Genomic DNA, 16793 nt, shown 5'->3' with positions numbered 1-16793 from the left:
TTATTACTATAAGAAGAATGTATTTTCATGCTTCTTTCCATTTACTTTTCTGTTTATTCACTAACACACTATTACTCATTTTATAGATTTAGTGAGGAATAATTTAGTATTGATGTATTTGACCTATTTTAAATAATAGCAATTATAATTATTTTCAAGATTTATACATCAAAGACTTAAAATTTATTAAAGAATCATTAGTTACCTGATATCACTAAACTAGCATTAAAATCTTTATTGGAGAGTATTGGCGAGTATTTTCTCTTTCCTATTCCTTTTGTTAGGAGGATGTTATGATGACAGGAATGTCTAAATTGTACTCATTCTTTCTCAAATCAACCCATCACACAATGACATTGATAATGTAACTAATAAACAAATCTAGTGATCCTTTAGGGAAGGCAAAATCAGTATATTAGCAGGTATTCTGCATCATGTGCAAATTCGTAAAGGACTGTGGGAAAACAAAGAATTATAAGGCAGGGTCTTCTCTGTCAATTGTATAGCGTGACTGAAGAATTTAAATACACTGCAAGGAAAGCAGTGTTCAAAAGCTGAAGACAATGAGATAAGTACTAATGGAGTTTAGAGGAAGCAGATACTTCCTTCTGGGGTGGTCAGGAGTAAAAACTGAAACTTGTTAGTTCTGAACAGTCCAAGAGAAGAAAAGAGCATTTTAGATGAACATAATAAAAGGAGCAAAGACTTGCTGAGATGATTTTATCATATGGTCTATTTTGGCCTTTTAATTTCTGTTTTAATGGCAGTGACTTTGTTTCTTGAAACTGAAAATCTCAAGGTCATCTTGACTTCTCCTTTTGGCCCCTCATGTGTTATTCAATGACCATTTCTTATCCATGGGCCCTGGGCTTCATGCTTCCACAAACATCCTCTCACCTGATCTACAGGATTGATATTTAATGTCCTCACTTAACAGAAAAGCTGAGGCTAGGACTGAATTCACTTCTTCAATGTCCCTCACCTACTGGTTTGTGGAGCAGGGAGTCTAAACATTAAGATCTTTCTGATGGACCTACATCTTATGCTGATATGGATGAAAGTTGAAGAGCGCAGAAGAGAAAGAATAAAGAGGAAGGCAAAGAGACCATAAAAAAAGTTGCTGCAGAAGCATCGCTGGGCAATGGAAGGAAATTGTGATGTACCCACTATCCAGTCCCATGGGTTACTGTGTAAAACCCTCATATAAGAGCTGAGTGTGTGCATAAGTATATCAGTAATTAATTGTGAAGAACACCTTTGTGCTATTATCCACAAATATTCAGAGTTCCTGAGTTGGGAGACTAAAAACATACGATATGCGAGTTTTATGTCTCTACTTTGGTACACAATGCCTAAAAATTTATTTTCTGCCAACTCAAATTTCACATTCTATCATCAATTTTGTTTTCTCCAAGACTGATTTGATCACTTTAACTTCACTCTATTTTGATTTTTGCTAAAAAGAAAGTTAGCTGAAATTGGAGTATGGATTTTCATTTAGAGTTTGTGCTTGTGTATATCTTTTTCTGTGAGTTTCCTTGAATTAAAAATGTTTATTTCAACCCTTCACCTGCGTAGAGTTGAGAAGAATCAAGGTCATGACTGTCATATTTTCTAACTTGAGAGAAAAAAGGAAGAGGAAGTTGATATGGTAGATGACAGAATAGGACCTAAGAGATGCACCAGGTAGGAAGAGGTGAAACTTATTAGAGATTAATGTAAAGTTAAAAGTATATAAAATATTACATTGGAATTCCTGACACTGTAAGTACAGGATGGAGGAGATATGACTTGACAGCGCCATCTTCAAACAAACTAAGCTCCTGTGAAGTTGGTAGTCTGATATTGCTGCCACAAAAAATGACACGCAGGCTTCTGTTTTTTTTGTGTGTCTCAGGTGAGGCAGGATGCTGCCACCCCAGTCAAGCTGTTACATCTTATTATGCATGGTTTCTTCTCTGAGCACTTCAGTTTTAGAAGATTGTACACAAACTGGAGCATGGTCAGAGAGCAAAGAGGAGGGTATGGGAGGTTGAGATTATGTCCTGTGAGGAAGAACTTGAATTATTTAGCCTGAGGAAAACTCAGGAGATAGAAATCATTCCAGGGAAAAGTATGAAGCATCTGACACAGTGTATGGTCATGAGGGAAGGAGATGCGGTATAGAAAATACCTCATGAAATAATAAGGATGCATTAATTCTTAAGTCAGGAAAACCAGGCACTGGAGTGCAGGCCATTCTGTAGGAAACTGTTAGCCACAAGGAGCTGCTGCTCTGCCCCCATCAGAATATCCTGGCTGTAGGAAGCCACCCATGAAGCTGTACACTGTCCTTACCAACTCCTCTCACTGCCATCTGAGACACACATGGGGCCAAAAACATAGAGGTGTTCCTAGCCTCCTTCCTCAAGAGGCTCTCCCAAACAGTCACCAGTGGGCTCATGGACTCCCAAAGGTATTGACTTTTAGAAAATTGGTTGGTGTTCTAAACTGCATGGAAAAGTTTAAAAATGGTAGATACGTGAAGGAAAACCATACGACAAGACTTTCCTTCCTGCCAATGAAATTCGCCACTTTCAGCCACCTCCTTATAGAAACTGGATATTATCCTCATTCTTGTACCTTTTATCTTTCTCTGTGTTTTTGAGGTAACTAGCTGCCTTCAAATTACTGTCAACTGTCTAATGAAGTTCTTATGTTTCTTTGGCAATATGGGTCTGATATTTTCTAGAGGTTGGTGGTGTTCAGTTGCCAAGTCGTGTCCAACTCTTCACGACCCCATGGACTGCAGCATGCCAGGCTTCCCTTTCCTTCACCCTCTCGCAGAGTTTGTCCAAGTTCATGTCCATTGAATCGGTGATGCCAGAGGTATCTAGAGGTATTTCTAGAGGTAGCTGGCATCAATCAGAGAGACAACCAGAGTAGTGAGTATAGAGGTAGCTGGCATCAATCAGACAGACAACCAGAGTGGTGAGTAGAAAATAAGCCCTAACATCAGAAAAGTCTATATCTTTGCTTAGTCGCTTCCTAGCAAGTAGTCACGTATTAACTAAATCAGTGAATGTTTGTGGAGAACCTACCATGATGCCAAGTTCTGTATTTGTTTTTGGTGGGAGAGATCATGAAAAGTGTAAAGAAAAAATAGTCTCGGTAGATAAGAGATTTCAGTATAGTCCCATAGATCAAAAATACTTACTATTCCTCTTAGGAATAGTGAAAATAACAACTGCAGAGTGTTGTTAAGATTTAAAACTTATATATAGTTCCTAGGAGAAGTAACATCATATTGATTCATGATATAATTTCCTTCCTTCCTTCTCTACTTTTCTATCTTCCTTTCTACTGGAGTCTTTGTTTATGGAGGAATGTAAAATAAGTTCATATGTATATCAGGACATATAGACGTGTTAAACAATAATATCCCTTATTCATCTCTGCCCTTGAGGCACTAACAATCTCTTCAGTTTTATGACATTTCTCACGCCTATAGCTTTATAATATAAATGTTCAGTGTTATCAAATTCTGGGCATTTTGAGTAAGCACTTTAATTTTGTAAAATATTGTATTACTATTAGTAGAGGCCATAAACAGCTTATAGTTGCTAAATTCTTTAACTAATTTCTTTTCTAGGTGTACAACCTAAATATTACAACCTCCAAGAAGCATTTCCTGACCACTTAGATTAGTGAATTGTTTCTGCTCTAAGAGCCCAACTTTTCCCTGTCATGGGAAACAATGCAGTGAAGTGTCTCAAAATATAACTCAGCCCTTGGATCATTCAATCCTGGATTTAAATTCCAGCTCCACCTCTTAGTGAACTTTGGCAAGTTATTTAACCTATTTCTCCCCCTTCTGTAATCCACAAATTGGGGTTAATAAAACACGGTTAAAGGAGAGCACACATATTAAGAGCCTACACAGTGCCTGGTACATGGTAAGCAACAAATGAGCACTACTAGGTGTTACCACCACCACTACATCTCATCATCATCATCATCGTCACGACACTTTATTTTGTTTGTTGAATATGCTCATCTTTCTCAATTGACCAGGGACCATATTTTCTGTTTTCCTTTTATCTCTACCACCTAACAGTTTCAGACACACAATGGGAGTTTAGTAACGAAATTGCTGAACGGTTGAAACAAATTCTGGTGGCCCCAGATGACAGCAGTGACTTCCAATGTTCTGAGACTCCTCCTTAAGTCACATAATTCTACTCTTCTATGCCCTCAAAAGCAATGAGATGAGGCCTAGTTCCTTTGTGAATAAGTCTACCAGAGTAGAACGTACAGAGAACACATGAAATCATGTAAAGCCCACAGCATCTTGTAGCTGGAAGGGATTTTCTCAACCTCCCAACCTCCCCTTTCATTTTCAAAGTACATGGTAAATACACATTGCTGTTCAACTGGGTTGGCCGAGTCCACGTTGGAGGACTGTTGACCACAGAAGAGGAATTCAGAAGACAATTGAGTCAGAGCAATTAATTATTTTTCAGATTTCTTTTTAAAATCTTTTACCACCTTACCTATAGAATTTGTTTTTAATTCTTTAAGTATAACACTTAGCTAAGTGCTTGTAAATAATAACTATAAAATAATAATAATAATTAGCTGGAAGCATTATAATTTCACTACAAATGTAAGAAATATCTACCACATATCAAACAATTCATTAAGAAGGTGCATTGTGGTCCTGCTTGCCTGTTTTCTGAATTTCATCACAAAGTATATTTCAAAGGAACAAAAATCTCTGACTGTAATAACAAAAAAAGAAAAGAAAAGAAAAATCTTATGGAAATAAGAGATAGAAAAGAATTTAAACCATTTAAAAACTCTAATTCTGAGGCTTGCCATTCCGCAGAATGGCAAGAAGAGCTGGCAATAGGAAAAAGCAAGCTAGACTCCTAAGTGTTTGTATTTGTACTTATTGCATTTACTCAAATGTAACATAAGAGGGCAGCATACATCTGTTTAACTTAGGTCTGCTGGCGAGATTAAAACAGTTGTCTAAATTTGTACAGCTTTGTCTAAAATTATCCTTTATCATGGCTATTGAAAAAAATGAAAAGCGCATAAAGGAATTCATCCTTTAAGACTCCTGAGGTTCTACAAAAGGGAATCATTGAGCTAATCAAGCTGCAAAATGGAGAAACAAAGACTTAAAGAAAAAAATGAAAAGCATTTGCCAAAGCTAAGAAAATGGAAATATTTGTTATATTTGAAAGACTTTTTACTGAGTATGATAATCTGAACAACAGCTACTCAACTAATCAGATATTGTCCCTATTGAAAAACAGTAATTAATGTTACTCTGGAACCAAGACCAGCTTATGAAAGGTCCTCTCTCTTCAGTGATGTTCTCTTGAATGAATTTAAATCAAGCCTATCTTATATTCTACTTTCCATCACAGACAACTTTAGTGTATTTGCAATGTCTTCTATAAAAGCATCATGAATTTTAATATTTTCAAGTTATACAGCAAGTTTTGTTGTAACAGAGAATATATTGACTTTAGAACAAGTAGTGCTTAGATTCAAGCCTTTGAATGTAAATTTCAGTAACAGTTCATTAATTCAAGACTTTAAATCCAGAATTTGTAATTAATTTGGCTTAACTATTACCTATATTACATATAGGGAAAGATATTTTATAGTCTAAGCAATTAGTAAGAAGAAATTCTGCAATTAAAAATAATTGAATTTTTTGTTTTAATTTGGACTTCTGCAAAATTTTTTGTAGGAATATAATGTATGCATTTCTAACTAGCTTAGCAGGTGATTATAGTACATCAGCAAACAGACTGCTCTTTCATTATTTCAGAACACAGTCTTTCTTGGAGTAGATTAGTAACATAACTGATCAGCTAAAGAATGAATTTTTAACAGCTAGTGATTTGTCAACCTAATGTGAACTATGTGATTTTCAGAAGACAAAAAAGACTTCTCATTCAGGGTAGCTTTCTCCATCAACCCAAGTTACTAACAATTTAATATAATAAGATAAACATTCTAAGACTTCTAACAAGTCTTACTTTTGATAAATAAAATCTATTTTCAGAAAACTGTGAAGCTAATTTTCTTCTCAGATATCCTTCTGTTAATCATGGAAAAGTGTGTATTGCATGCTTTTCTCAATGTACCTGTGGGATTAACAATATACCTGTGTGTCCAAATATAAAGTCAGCTATCTGAATATAAAACATTTTGGAATAGCAAATCTAAGTTTAGAACTTGAGGATCTTTCATTATGTTAATACATCTTTTATTTTTAGATGTAACCAAGCATCAAATATGAATGGCTATATATGTCCTAATGTACTTGAGAAATCTCACTACTAATTTTGTTTCACTAATTTTTAAATACTGTGTTTAATTAAGGAAAAAGCCTTGTCTTCTCTATTGGCATCATTCAGGAAAAAAAAGCTTAATTCAAATGTTTCTGTGTGACTACACATTCCTCACTAAATCTCTCAGGCAACTGCCTAAGTTACTGTTACTAACACGTTGCTCTGCCATCTCTTTGTATACATGTCTAATTTATCAGTTTCTTATAGATTGTCAGCAGCCTGCTGCCTCCGTACCGCCACAGTGCTCACAACTAGCCGGGAGGCAAGACTGCCCAACTGTCAGGTAAATTCAGACGTCCTTACTCTTCCCACACAGCCGCATGTCAGTTCCACAGACCCCAAGCTCTCCTTTCCCACATGATGACTTCTTATACTTGCCACATTTTATTTCAAACATGGACTATACAAACACACATTGGATTCCTGAAGTTCACATGTGCCCACTGAAAATACAAGAGAGCTAGAATTTATTTTACCTGTCACTAACAGGTAGACTACAGGCTGCCTTCAGCTTCCTTTTGTGAGTAAATCCTTGGATTAGTCCAGGGTTTCATTACCTTTCAAAACATAAAACCTGGAGTTGTTTGTCTTTTGCTTTAGAATATATTACTCAGGCAAACAATTAGGAAAGTGAAAAGCATATCTAATGTCTGTTCCAAGACAATTTTACAGAAGTGTTTCCGTTTTCTGTCCACTCAGTACCCTCAGTGAAACTGAAATCGAAAGATGAAGAGAACATTGTAATTGGCATTCAAATAAGAATATTTTCAGTGACAGTGCCTTTATATAAGATTCACTAAACAATTTTAAAGGCAAATCTACAGACTCCCTGGATGGTAACCTGGAGAGTAAGCTAAACAATTTCTATTCCAATGAAAGCATTGCAAATACATCATGAATTTACTTTCATGGTAAATTTCATGGGCAAACTTTGACACAAGCATCAGAGCACCCCATCAAGACCTAAACATTTTCTTGAAATCCTTCATCTCCAGTTACTGGCCTCTGATGGTATCTAGTTTTTAAAATCTGGCTCTGGCTTTTGTAGCCAACTTGTTGTTCTCTCCTTATTTTAATATGACTATTGCTCTTCTTCCAGGGCAAGGTTTCTTTTGAGTAAGGGCAGGCCCAGACGTACTTACATGTGTGTCTGAGGAGTAGACATCAGTAGCAGGCTGCATGTTGGTCATGGGTTAGAGCTGAGAGCTGCAGATGTTTTCCACAAGCAGCAGCAGCCAAAGCCCCAGTGTGACTTGGTCTCTGAGGCAGTTGGGCAGCCAGCTATTTAAGTGGAACATCAAGTCAGCAGGAGAAAGTATGTGATTAAATAGGCCCCAAGCCAGTGTCTTCCAATTGATGTCTCAGCCTGCTGTTCCCACCCCTTCCAGCAACAAGGTTTTTACTTCAGGAAAGTTCTTCACTAACATACAAATGCTATTTAATAACAGCAGCCAACTGTAAAGCAATTTCAATTACTAAGTAACTAATATAATAACAAATGTTCAAATCCATCTCAGTGGAATTCTCTGTTTGTAAGGCAGAAGAACATGGGCCCTTAACTTAGTTGTTCTCTGAAAAGTACCTTCACCCCACCCAAGGCTGAGGTAGTGCCAGGCACATGACAGAAGTTCAGTGAGTGAATGAATTCTGGAGTCACATTATCTGGGTTTGGTTCCCACTTCTAATACCTACTAGCTGTGTAATCTTGGAAGTTGCTTTTGCTGGCTAAGATTCCATTTCTTTACTTGTAAAGTGAGAAAGAGAATGGATATTGGGAGGATTCAGGGAGGCACAGGCCTGGCCCACAGTGTGTTCTCAATATCTTTAATTACTACTAACCACTGTTAGTACCTAACCATTTCTCAAGACAGAAATCTGCAATCTCTCATAATCTCTCTAACTTGCCTGGGCAAAGAGTGGAGAAAGCTACTGTTTTAAGTGTTTCAGTTAGATAAGAAATGGAAAGGCTAATGAGGAATCTTTCTAAGTTTAATTTTACTTCACCTTTCTTTTTTTCTTTTTTTTTTTTGAGAACCAGTTTGACTAAATGATTAGAACTTATTATGATTAAGTGATTATGATCATTATGATTAAATTATTTGATTAGAATTTATCAAATACAGTATTTATATTCAAGAAGTGATTCCTTAATCTGTAAGCCAAAAATATGCCTCTGTCACATAAAATACACAGTATAATTATATTTTGTGCAAATTAAAAATAGTAATAGTATAATATGAAATATTTGTAACCTATCACTTTAAGAAATCAGAAATAATGAAAAATAATTTTAATTATCATGAACAACAACATGTGTTGGGCCAAGTGAGCTGTAACCTGTGTGTGAAAGTGAAGTTGCTCAGTCATGTCCGACTCTTTGCCACCCCATGGACTGTAGCCTACCAGGCTCTTCCGTCCATGGGATTTTCCAGACAAGAGTACTGGAGTGGGTTGCCATTTCTTTCTCCAGGAGATCTTCCCAAACCAGGGATTGAACCCGGGTCTCCCGCATTGTAGGCAGATGCTTTACCATCTAATACACTAGGGAAGTCGCTGTCGCTATACATTTCACTGGGTCAAACAGAAATGCTTGCCTTCCTTTATACAGAAGATTATTGAACTCCATGGGTCTTCAAACACTTATCCTTCTTGTATGATGTGACCACCTTATGCTACTTGCCATAACTTATGCTGAATAATATATTTCCTTCCCTAAAAAGAAACTTGTTTTAAATCATGCAAACTTAAGAGAAAGAAACTCAGGTCCGTGGGAAAGTCTGCCTCTCTATTTCCAGGTCATCTGAGGATGGAGGAAACATCCTGCCATGCCGTATTTTCTTAGTCCTCGTGCTGAACCTCCAGCTCTCCCGTGTTTACTTACTACATTTTAAAAATAGATAAGAAAAATCATTTTTATCACTGGTTGTCCTAACTAGAGCATATCTCCATTTAAACTACATTTACAAGAGTTCAAAGATTTTGGGAAGAGAGACCCCAAGTAGAGTAGTATTGTTCATAATTATGATTTTGTATTAAAACTCAAGAGATAGACATGAAAAAGCAAACATAAAAACTGTTAATGCTCATTTTTAATGACTTGAATGATTATATTAGCTTTTTAAAATTATGATTAAGTTAATAAATAACAATAATAAACCTTGAGTAGCTTTCTCAAATAACACTCCTGGCAGAAATTATTCTGTGGTACTGAGTTCCAAAGTATAAAGGAAAAAAGCAAAGTTTTAGAAAAATGCCAGTCTTTTTCAATTGAAAAAATTCCCCATAATCTGATTTTCCCCAATTAGTCACATTTTAAAAGGTCTGAACCCAAATGTATTTGTATTACCTTAGAAAATGCAATGATTTTGCATCCTTATGCTGCAATATTATTCATCAAGCCATTGGTGAGCCTGAGCATTTCTGTGTTCATTTAAACTAGAGGCTCTCAGAAGTGGTCATGTGGGAACAACCACATGCATCATATAGTTACTCTTCTATCATCTTTACACCACCAAGCTAGAACAGGTAGAGGGAACCCTTAGAGCAAATTAGACTTCCACAGGCAAATTATTTCTACTGAATCTGGATCTACTTGAGAAATGCAGAATCCTCAGAAGCCTTGGTTCAGTAGGTCCATGGCCCCAGGACCTTGTTAGAAATGCAGATTCTCAGGTCCCACCTCAGACCTATTGTATCAGAATCACTCCCAGGTAATTGCTATATAATCATTAAATTTTGAAAAGAACTAATCTTGCAACTAACCCAGAGACCTAGGGGAATGACTGGGTGCAGAAACTGAAAACAGTGACTGCCGGGAAGGAGTTCATATGTTGTTTCCCTAATATGTTCCATTTTTCTTCTGGAGGGCTTTGTTTTTTTTTTTTAATCTACAGTTGTCTTGGCATGCTTTAGATTTAGGCCATTTTCTGTGCAAAATTCCTGTGAAAATAATGTCTGTCGAACCTTTACCACTGTGCATAGCCCTTTGCTAGTTGTCTCTTGCTGACATGCTTGTTTCTCATTTGCAGTCCTGACGTAGCTCTGCCTGATGAGCAGCCACATTCCAGCTCGCAGTGCGCCCCTCTCCACTGTCTCTCCAAGCCTCCTTACCCCTAGTCTTCATCTCCCGCGGACAAACACTTGTGGTGAACGTTTTGTAGCCATACACAGGATACTGCCCAAGATCCAGCGGCTGGTTTCTTCTCTTTGGTTAGATGTTTGATTGCATTAATGGCCATCATTTTGGAAGATAAGAGGAAGTTGGGAAGAAAAACACAAAGCACAGACTCCAGTGTAGCAAAATACTTTATGGTTTCTCTAAATCACAGATAAACTTCTGTAATCAAATGGCTACAGTTAAATTAAATCAAAATAAAACGAACCAGGAAATATGTATCTCAGATGGCTGGCTTTACCTCGATAGCATAAGAGAGACCTAAGACAATGTAAAATACATATATTGTAAAATCATCTTTCCTTATACTTCAATTTCAGCTATAGAAGTTAATTCTAATTTTTTGGTCATTGATATTTATTTTGTACTTTACTTGCCACATATATATGTCTGTAAAAATCATTTCTGTGAGAGGTGAACTTCACTTATTTTAAGATATACATAATATGCTCAATTAAGTATGAGTTTTAATTTAGTTTGAAATCTGGAATTGGCCAGACTGGTCATTTTTCTTGCACAAAATGATAAACGAGGTGCATCGGAATGTTAACAATAACTGTTATTTTGCTGCTACACTGATATTGTTTATGCACTTACTTTCTAATCAGTAGCTCACTGACCGCTGGGTTGTTTTTGTTTTGTTTTTTAAATAGAATTCTTCATTGGACCGTTATTAAGTAAATCTCAAAAAGAGACTATGTTATGGTTCACTGACTTATTCAACTTTTGACAGCGTCTTTAATTTTTTTTAATTGCAGATCAGTAGACGCACTGGTGCTGCTCCTTTGTGTGTGTGTGTGTGTGAACGTATGTAATAACGTTAAAGAAGGCTAAATAACATGATGGGAAAAAATGGTGTGTTTATTTAATGACCAGAGCTTTTTTTACTTCTCCCAAATTCAGGGTCCTAATAAGAGTCTTTCCTGCTATAAGATATCAAGTATAAATGGGAAATATATACATAGACAGATGTAAGTTAGCCTTTGGTTAATTAACTTACCCAGAAAGTGTTCAAATTTTGATTAAAATTGTATGTTTTGTTGTTGTTAGTTTTTCTCATAATGAATCTTCCTTGCCAAAAAAAAAACAAGAGGTAATAAACCTTAGCTCATTGTCTACTTTTGACAAACACTCAGGTGCCTACAATCACTATATTATATTAAGATAATTCATGTTCCTAGTTAATTTACAGATTCTGCTGGGTAACTTTCATGACTTAATTTAAGGATTAAGTGGATTTTCACAGCAAAATTTATTTTGCACATAATCTGACAAACAAGGAAAACAGCTAATTGAGCTGAAAGGTTTAATGCTCTTGGGCTCCTTATATCAAGTGCTGCCCACACACCTGCTCCTAGCCCTGATTCCTTGTCTAGTCAGGTAGCCTTAACTTGTTTAAATCCATAACGGTTTGACCTTTTCCTGTAATGATATCTGTAACTTCTCTTTAAAACAAAAGCAATCCTCACTGTTAACAAAAGATAGTTAACAATGCAGGACTCTAATAATGACGACCCAGTAGGAGTCACTCAGCTGACTGAGTGGAAGTATTGGAGCACTAGCAGGGTGACCCATCAAAGGTGGCAGCCAGTCGGCAAGTCTTAAAGCACAGAGCAGGCGCTCTATCAGTCATACACCTTTTAAGTAGTCACTGTTACCAAAGCCACCAAGAGATTTTGAGTTCCTTACATGTGTGCTATTTTTAACAGTGTCATTTATTATGCAACTTGCAGTAGCTGAAAATCTTTATCCAAATAGAGATTCAGGTTAAAATATGGGAAAAGAAACAAATCTTCATAAAGCCCTGATCATGGCAACCTAACCTTCTGCTCTTTCCACCTGCACTGACTTGCTGTACCTAAACATTTTCTTTATTTTGTTGGTGGTGTATCCGCCTGGTACTAGTCTTAGTGAGACAGCATGGATTTTATTAGAGTTCAATTAAAGGAAGCTCCCCCACCCCTACCCCTGCTTTTTCTTTTTCAAGTATCATGTGTTTGGACCTGAAAAGTGGCATAGCTGCTAAGTTGACTTTTAGTAAAACTGTGCTTGAGGGAAAATATGCCTTTTTAAAAAGTACCTCAGAACATTTTCCTATTTTGCCTCCTCAGTTTCATTGGTGGTACAGGGAATTCAGCAGTAAAAAGTAAGTATCGTCTATGTGTAACTACAGGGCGTTTGTGCTTCCCCACTGTGTATTTGTGACCAGCTGAAAAGCTGGGCCATAGATAAAACATGTATTTCTTCCAATAAAAGTTCATCATTAAGTCTATTATATACTAGTTTTGTTTCAATTCATTACATTAATAGAGTGGGGAATGCTTGTTTTGAAATAGCAATTCTATGAAAATATTAATTTTAGCAAATTTTGCCAAAAATATATAGAAATTTGGAAATAAATTTCTCATTTTCAGCACAAAAATAGATAATAGTTCCTAAGCAGTAAGAGAGAATTCCATGTATTTAAATTGTGGCATCACTTAGTATAGTTTAAACTGAGCCATATCTATATTTGTTTATAGGCATTTAAAATGGTCAAATATGTGTAGCATTGATAAAAATCAGTACCTGTAAACATCAGGATTTAAAAGGAAATTGGAAAACTGAAGAACTAGTGAAAACAAAAGAAGAATGAATCTCAGTAAGGCTAGTTGAAGACAGACTTGGGGTAGAAAAACCAACTATAGAACTATAATGAAAATACTGGCTAATTATTACAAACACAGTGGGCAAAGATTAAAAATAACTAGCAAGACTTTAAAAAGTAAGCACAATTACCATACTGGAAAGAATAGAATTCAGAAATGCTTTCCTATTGAGAATTTTTCTTAGGTAAAAAAATTAAAAGGAGCAATAAATTGCCTTTGGTCTGAGTGCACAGGGGTATACAGGACCCTAGAATTAATCCTTCCAATCAACTCATGATTCATCAGATCCTTTTTTCATATACAGTTCTGTTTCAATAAGAATAATTTGGAGGACTTGGAGAAAATGAAAAGTTTTTAAATAATTAAGAAGAGACCTATTTATAAAGATTATACATTAGCTTAAAGAAGAGGTACAGTAGTGATTTCAAGAAAAGTTAATAAAGGATAAATACCCGCTATGGCTACCATTACTAAATCTAGAATAAGAGAAATAATCATCACTGTGAAGCATTTATATTCACTCTGGGAAAGAGATTTTTAACAGTGGGAAATTGATCAGTGAAATTGATACTCATAAGGAAGATTTGTTTTTTAAGAATTAAATATTGGTTGAGAATTAAATATTATTGATTGTCTAGTAAGGATTAAGTTGTGTGGCAAGATATCTTATGATAATGTTTGATAATTCTGGGATTCCATAATGTTTTGCCTCTTTTATTTAAAACTTTAAAAATACATTAAAGTTATACTGGTTAGACGTGAAATATTTTGTCCCTTGAAAATAGGATAGCATTTCCAAAACATCTGGTGAAAAACAAAACAGGGTTGTTGGTGTTATTTTTCCTTCCAGCTATGTTTCATAGTATCTTTAAAGAATGTAGTAATTTTACTATAGAAAAGCCTCAATTGTCAGAGTCTAAAAAAACAAATGTCCTCAGGAATATTTCAGAAATAGGTATGCAACCCCTCAGGGGAACAAATGCCTCTCAAATTTTATCTTTTCTTAAAGAATCTTCAATTTAAAATATTTGCTTTTTCCATGCTTTAGAAAATTTTCCTGTATTGATAGTCTTTCTGTTTCAAACAAGCATGAAACATCACTCAAATAAATCAACTACAAATGTGGACATTTTCTGATATTCTGCTTTAAATAAAGGCCTTATAATTCTCAATTGGAAATTACAAACTATGAAAAGGGAGAAATGAAATATATTTTCTACTGGGTTAAGAATGGCAAATTATAATCAACCAGCCAAAAAACATAATCTGTATCTCAGAAAGACACACCATGGAAAGCTGATGGATTTCCACCAAGGAACTGTGCTGGTTCAACCCATGGAGGCCACTACATTAATATCATAGATATAAAGAACTAGACTCAAAAGGAACTCTTAGGATAAATTTTAAAAATTTGCCCTCCATGTTTTTTGTTTATTTATAAACCAGAGTGATTTTAAATAGTCCTTTTATTTAAGATTGCAAAAAATTTACAACATGTTTTCAGTAAAGAGAATATAATTCTTCAAAAAGCTATTAAATTGGAGATGTGATAGAAAGCATGATCAATGCTGATACTGATTAACAAATTTTTACTTTAAAATCAATTTCTGTGGACATACAAGACCGATCTAACTCCCGAGTGATCTTTCCCATTGTCTGTAATAATGCCCCCACATGAGTTGTATCTGTAATTTAATTCATCTTTATTTAAATGCCATTAACTACCACAGTATCTGGTATATGTATTCTGATTCTTTCATGTTTATATCTGCAAAATGTCATCTAAACATCTCTTTTGTCCTTCTTACTCAAAGAATAACTTAAAAAAATATTCAGTATTAAGATATATTCCCCAATCAAGAATTTTCCAGAAATAATATTCTGCTTACAAAGAAGAGCAGCAATTAACTGCCTTTAGTGTAAGGGTGTGAGTGCATAAAAGTCTGCTGTGTAAAATGTTGCATGAGCTATTTCACATCATGTAAGCTTTCCCATATTCATAATACAAACACTATAGAAAGTCTTATTTCTCTTGTGACCTTTCATTAGGAATGTAAGGAGATCGTTACCTGTATCTGGTCTCCTTCCCATACTGAAATGCATGGCTCTATTCCTCAGTGTATTTTTATCCCTTTCCTCTGGAGTTATTTAAAGTTTGCCCTATTTAAACTGAAGCCTGGATAAACTGCAGAGCCAGATTATTTCCGTGATCGAAGTTTAATTGCTATAGAACTTTGGTTGAGAACACATTTTAAACTTTTTTTTCTGTCAGAATTATTGTTATGGTTCTCTAATGAAAACACTGAGAAGTAAATCTGATGCTTTCTAGTGTGACTGTTTTTCTCTTTAAAAAGTCATTTTAAAACAAAGATCAGAGAACTATAAAGAGAAATGTCATCATTTTGTTGACAAATCATTATTTGATGATAATGGAGACAAAGAATGAATTGTTTTGTTGTTTGACTTCAGAGATATGATTGTGTACCAAATCTTAGAGGAAGTAAATGATTTTAATATTATTGTCACAGTTTTTTAGCTCAATGGTTTGACTGTTAGAGTTGATTAAACAATTCTTTGAAAATATTTTATGACATCTTGGTAATCTACACAGTGTTTTTATTTGCATGAATATGCATATGTGATGAACCATACATAATTCTGGCATTGTATTTCTTTCCAGTATTAACACTTGTGTAATGTGTGGCTGACCCTGATTTGTATACTGTATGATTATTGTTGTAATGATCCTGCATTTAATTGCAATTTTGTTATTATCCCTTTCAGTGTTAAATGATGTAAAGTGTTTCTACTGAATAATGATACCATATGAAAACATGACTAAAAATCTGACCTAAGAAACTCTTTAGTTGCTAATTATTTTTTAAAATGTGAATTTCAAAGGAAACTTGTTCTTGAAGACAAATGTGTTTATTTTAAATCCAAAAAATTATTTTATGAATTCATTTTTGCTTGTCCTTTTAAACTTTTTTGTTGTTGACAATCCTAAGTGAATGTCTCACGGGAGAATCCATACAATATGTGCTTGTATTTGTATTTGATCATGCACTCAATGGTTGGAAAAGGCACTACAGTGCTAAGAAAATAACTGAGGCCAATACATCAATTCTTTTATCTTGGTTTATGTTGCCAACTGAATATGGTTTAATGTATAACTCTTTCTAGTAAATAAACTGGTTATCTTTCATTCATTTCATCTATGCTACATCTTTATCAGTCTGAGCAGTTTTTCTGTATTTTATATTGATTTGTACTTACAGAAAAAGAAAAAAAATTATGAATTTCTATGATTTATATATTTACTCAAAGTGAGCACTTACTCAAACTAAAAACTGAATGCTTTGCCTTGACATTTCTATACATTCTTATTAAGAAATGTGCATCAACATTATCCATTTTCTCTTTTTCTTAATATCATCACTCCTACTTGTAATCTTTTCTAAGGTTATTTTGACAGGAGAATACGCTTAGCTGAATTAGATTAGAAACATACCAACATGAAGGAAATGCCTATTCCTAAGAAAGTAAATATTATTTTAATGAAAGAAGAATGAAGTTTGTATACTTTATTTTTGGGAGACAATGCATTGTTCTCTTTCA

The 16793-nt window shown here is 34.9% G+C and overlaps 1 protein-coding gene across 3 annotated transcripts in view; it reads left to right on the top strand.

Moving 5' to 3' along the window:
• Positions 1–16384, top strand: part of BICD1 (BICD cargo adaptor 1) — a 244173-nt gene extending 227789 nt beyond the window's left edge. For 2 of the 3 annotated variants that reach the window (XM_013964125.2, XM_018048328.1), the window contains 2 exons: positions 6561–6636; positions 10382–16384. In XM_013964125.2, the coding sequence (XP_013819579.1) occupies positions 6561–6608 (48 nt within the window). In that variant the 3' untranslated portion in view covers positions 6609–6636; positions 10382–16384. The remainder of the gene's footprint in view (positions 1–6560; positions 6637–10381) is intronic. The other variant, XM_013964126.2, reaches the window with a different exon arrangement.

Source organism: Capra hircus, chromosome 5 (genome assembly GCF_001704415.2).
Source record: "Capra hircus breed San Clemente chromosome 5, ASM170441v1, whole genome shotgun sequence".
NCBI lineage: Eukaryota > Metazoa > Chordata > Mammalia > Artiodactyla > Bovidae > Capra > Capra hircus.
The sequence above is the reverse complement of the archived record's forward strand: the minus strand, read 5'-3'. Positions and strand labels throughout refer to the sequence as shown.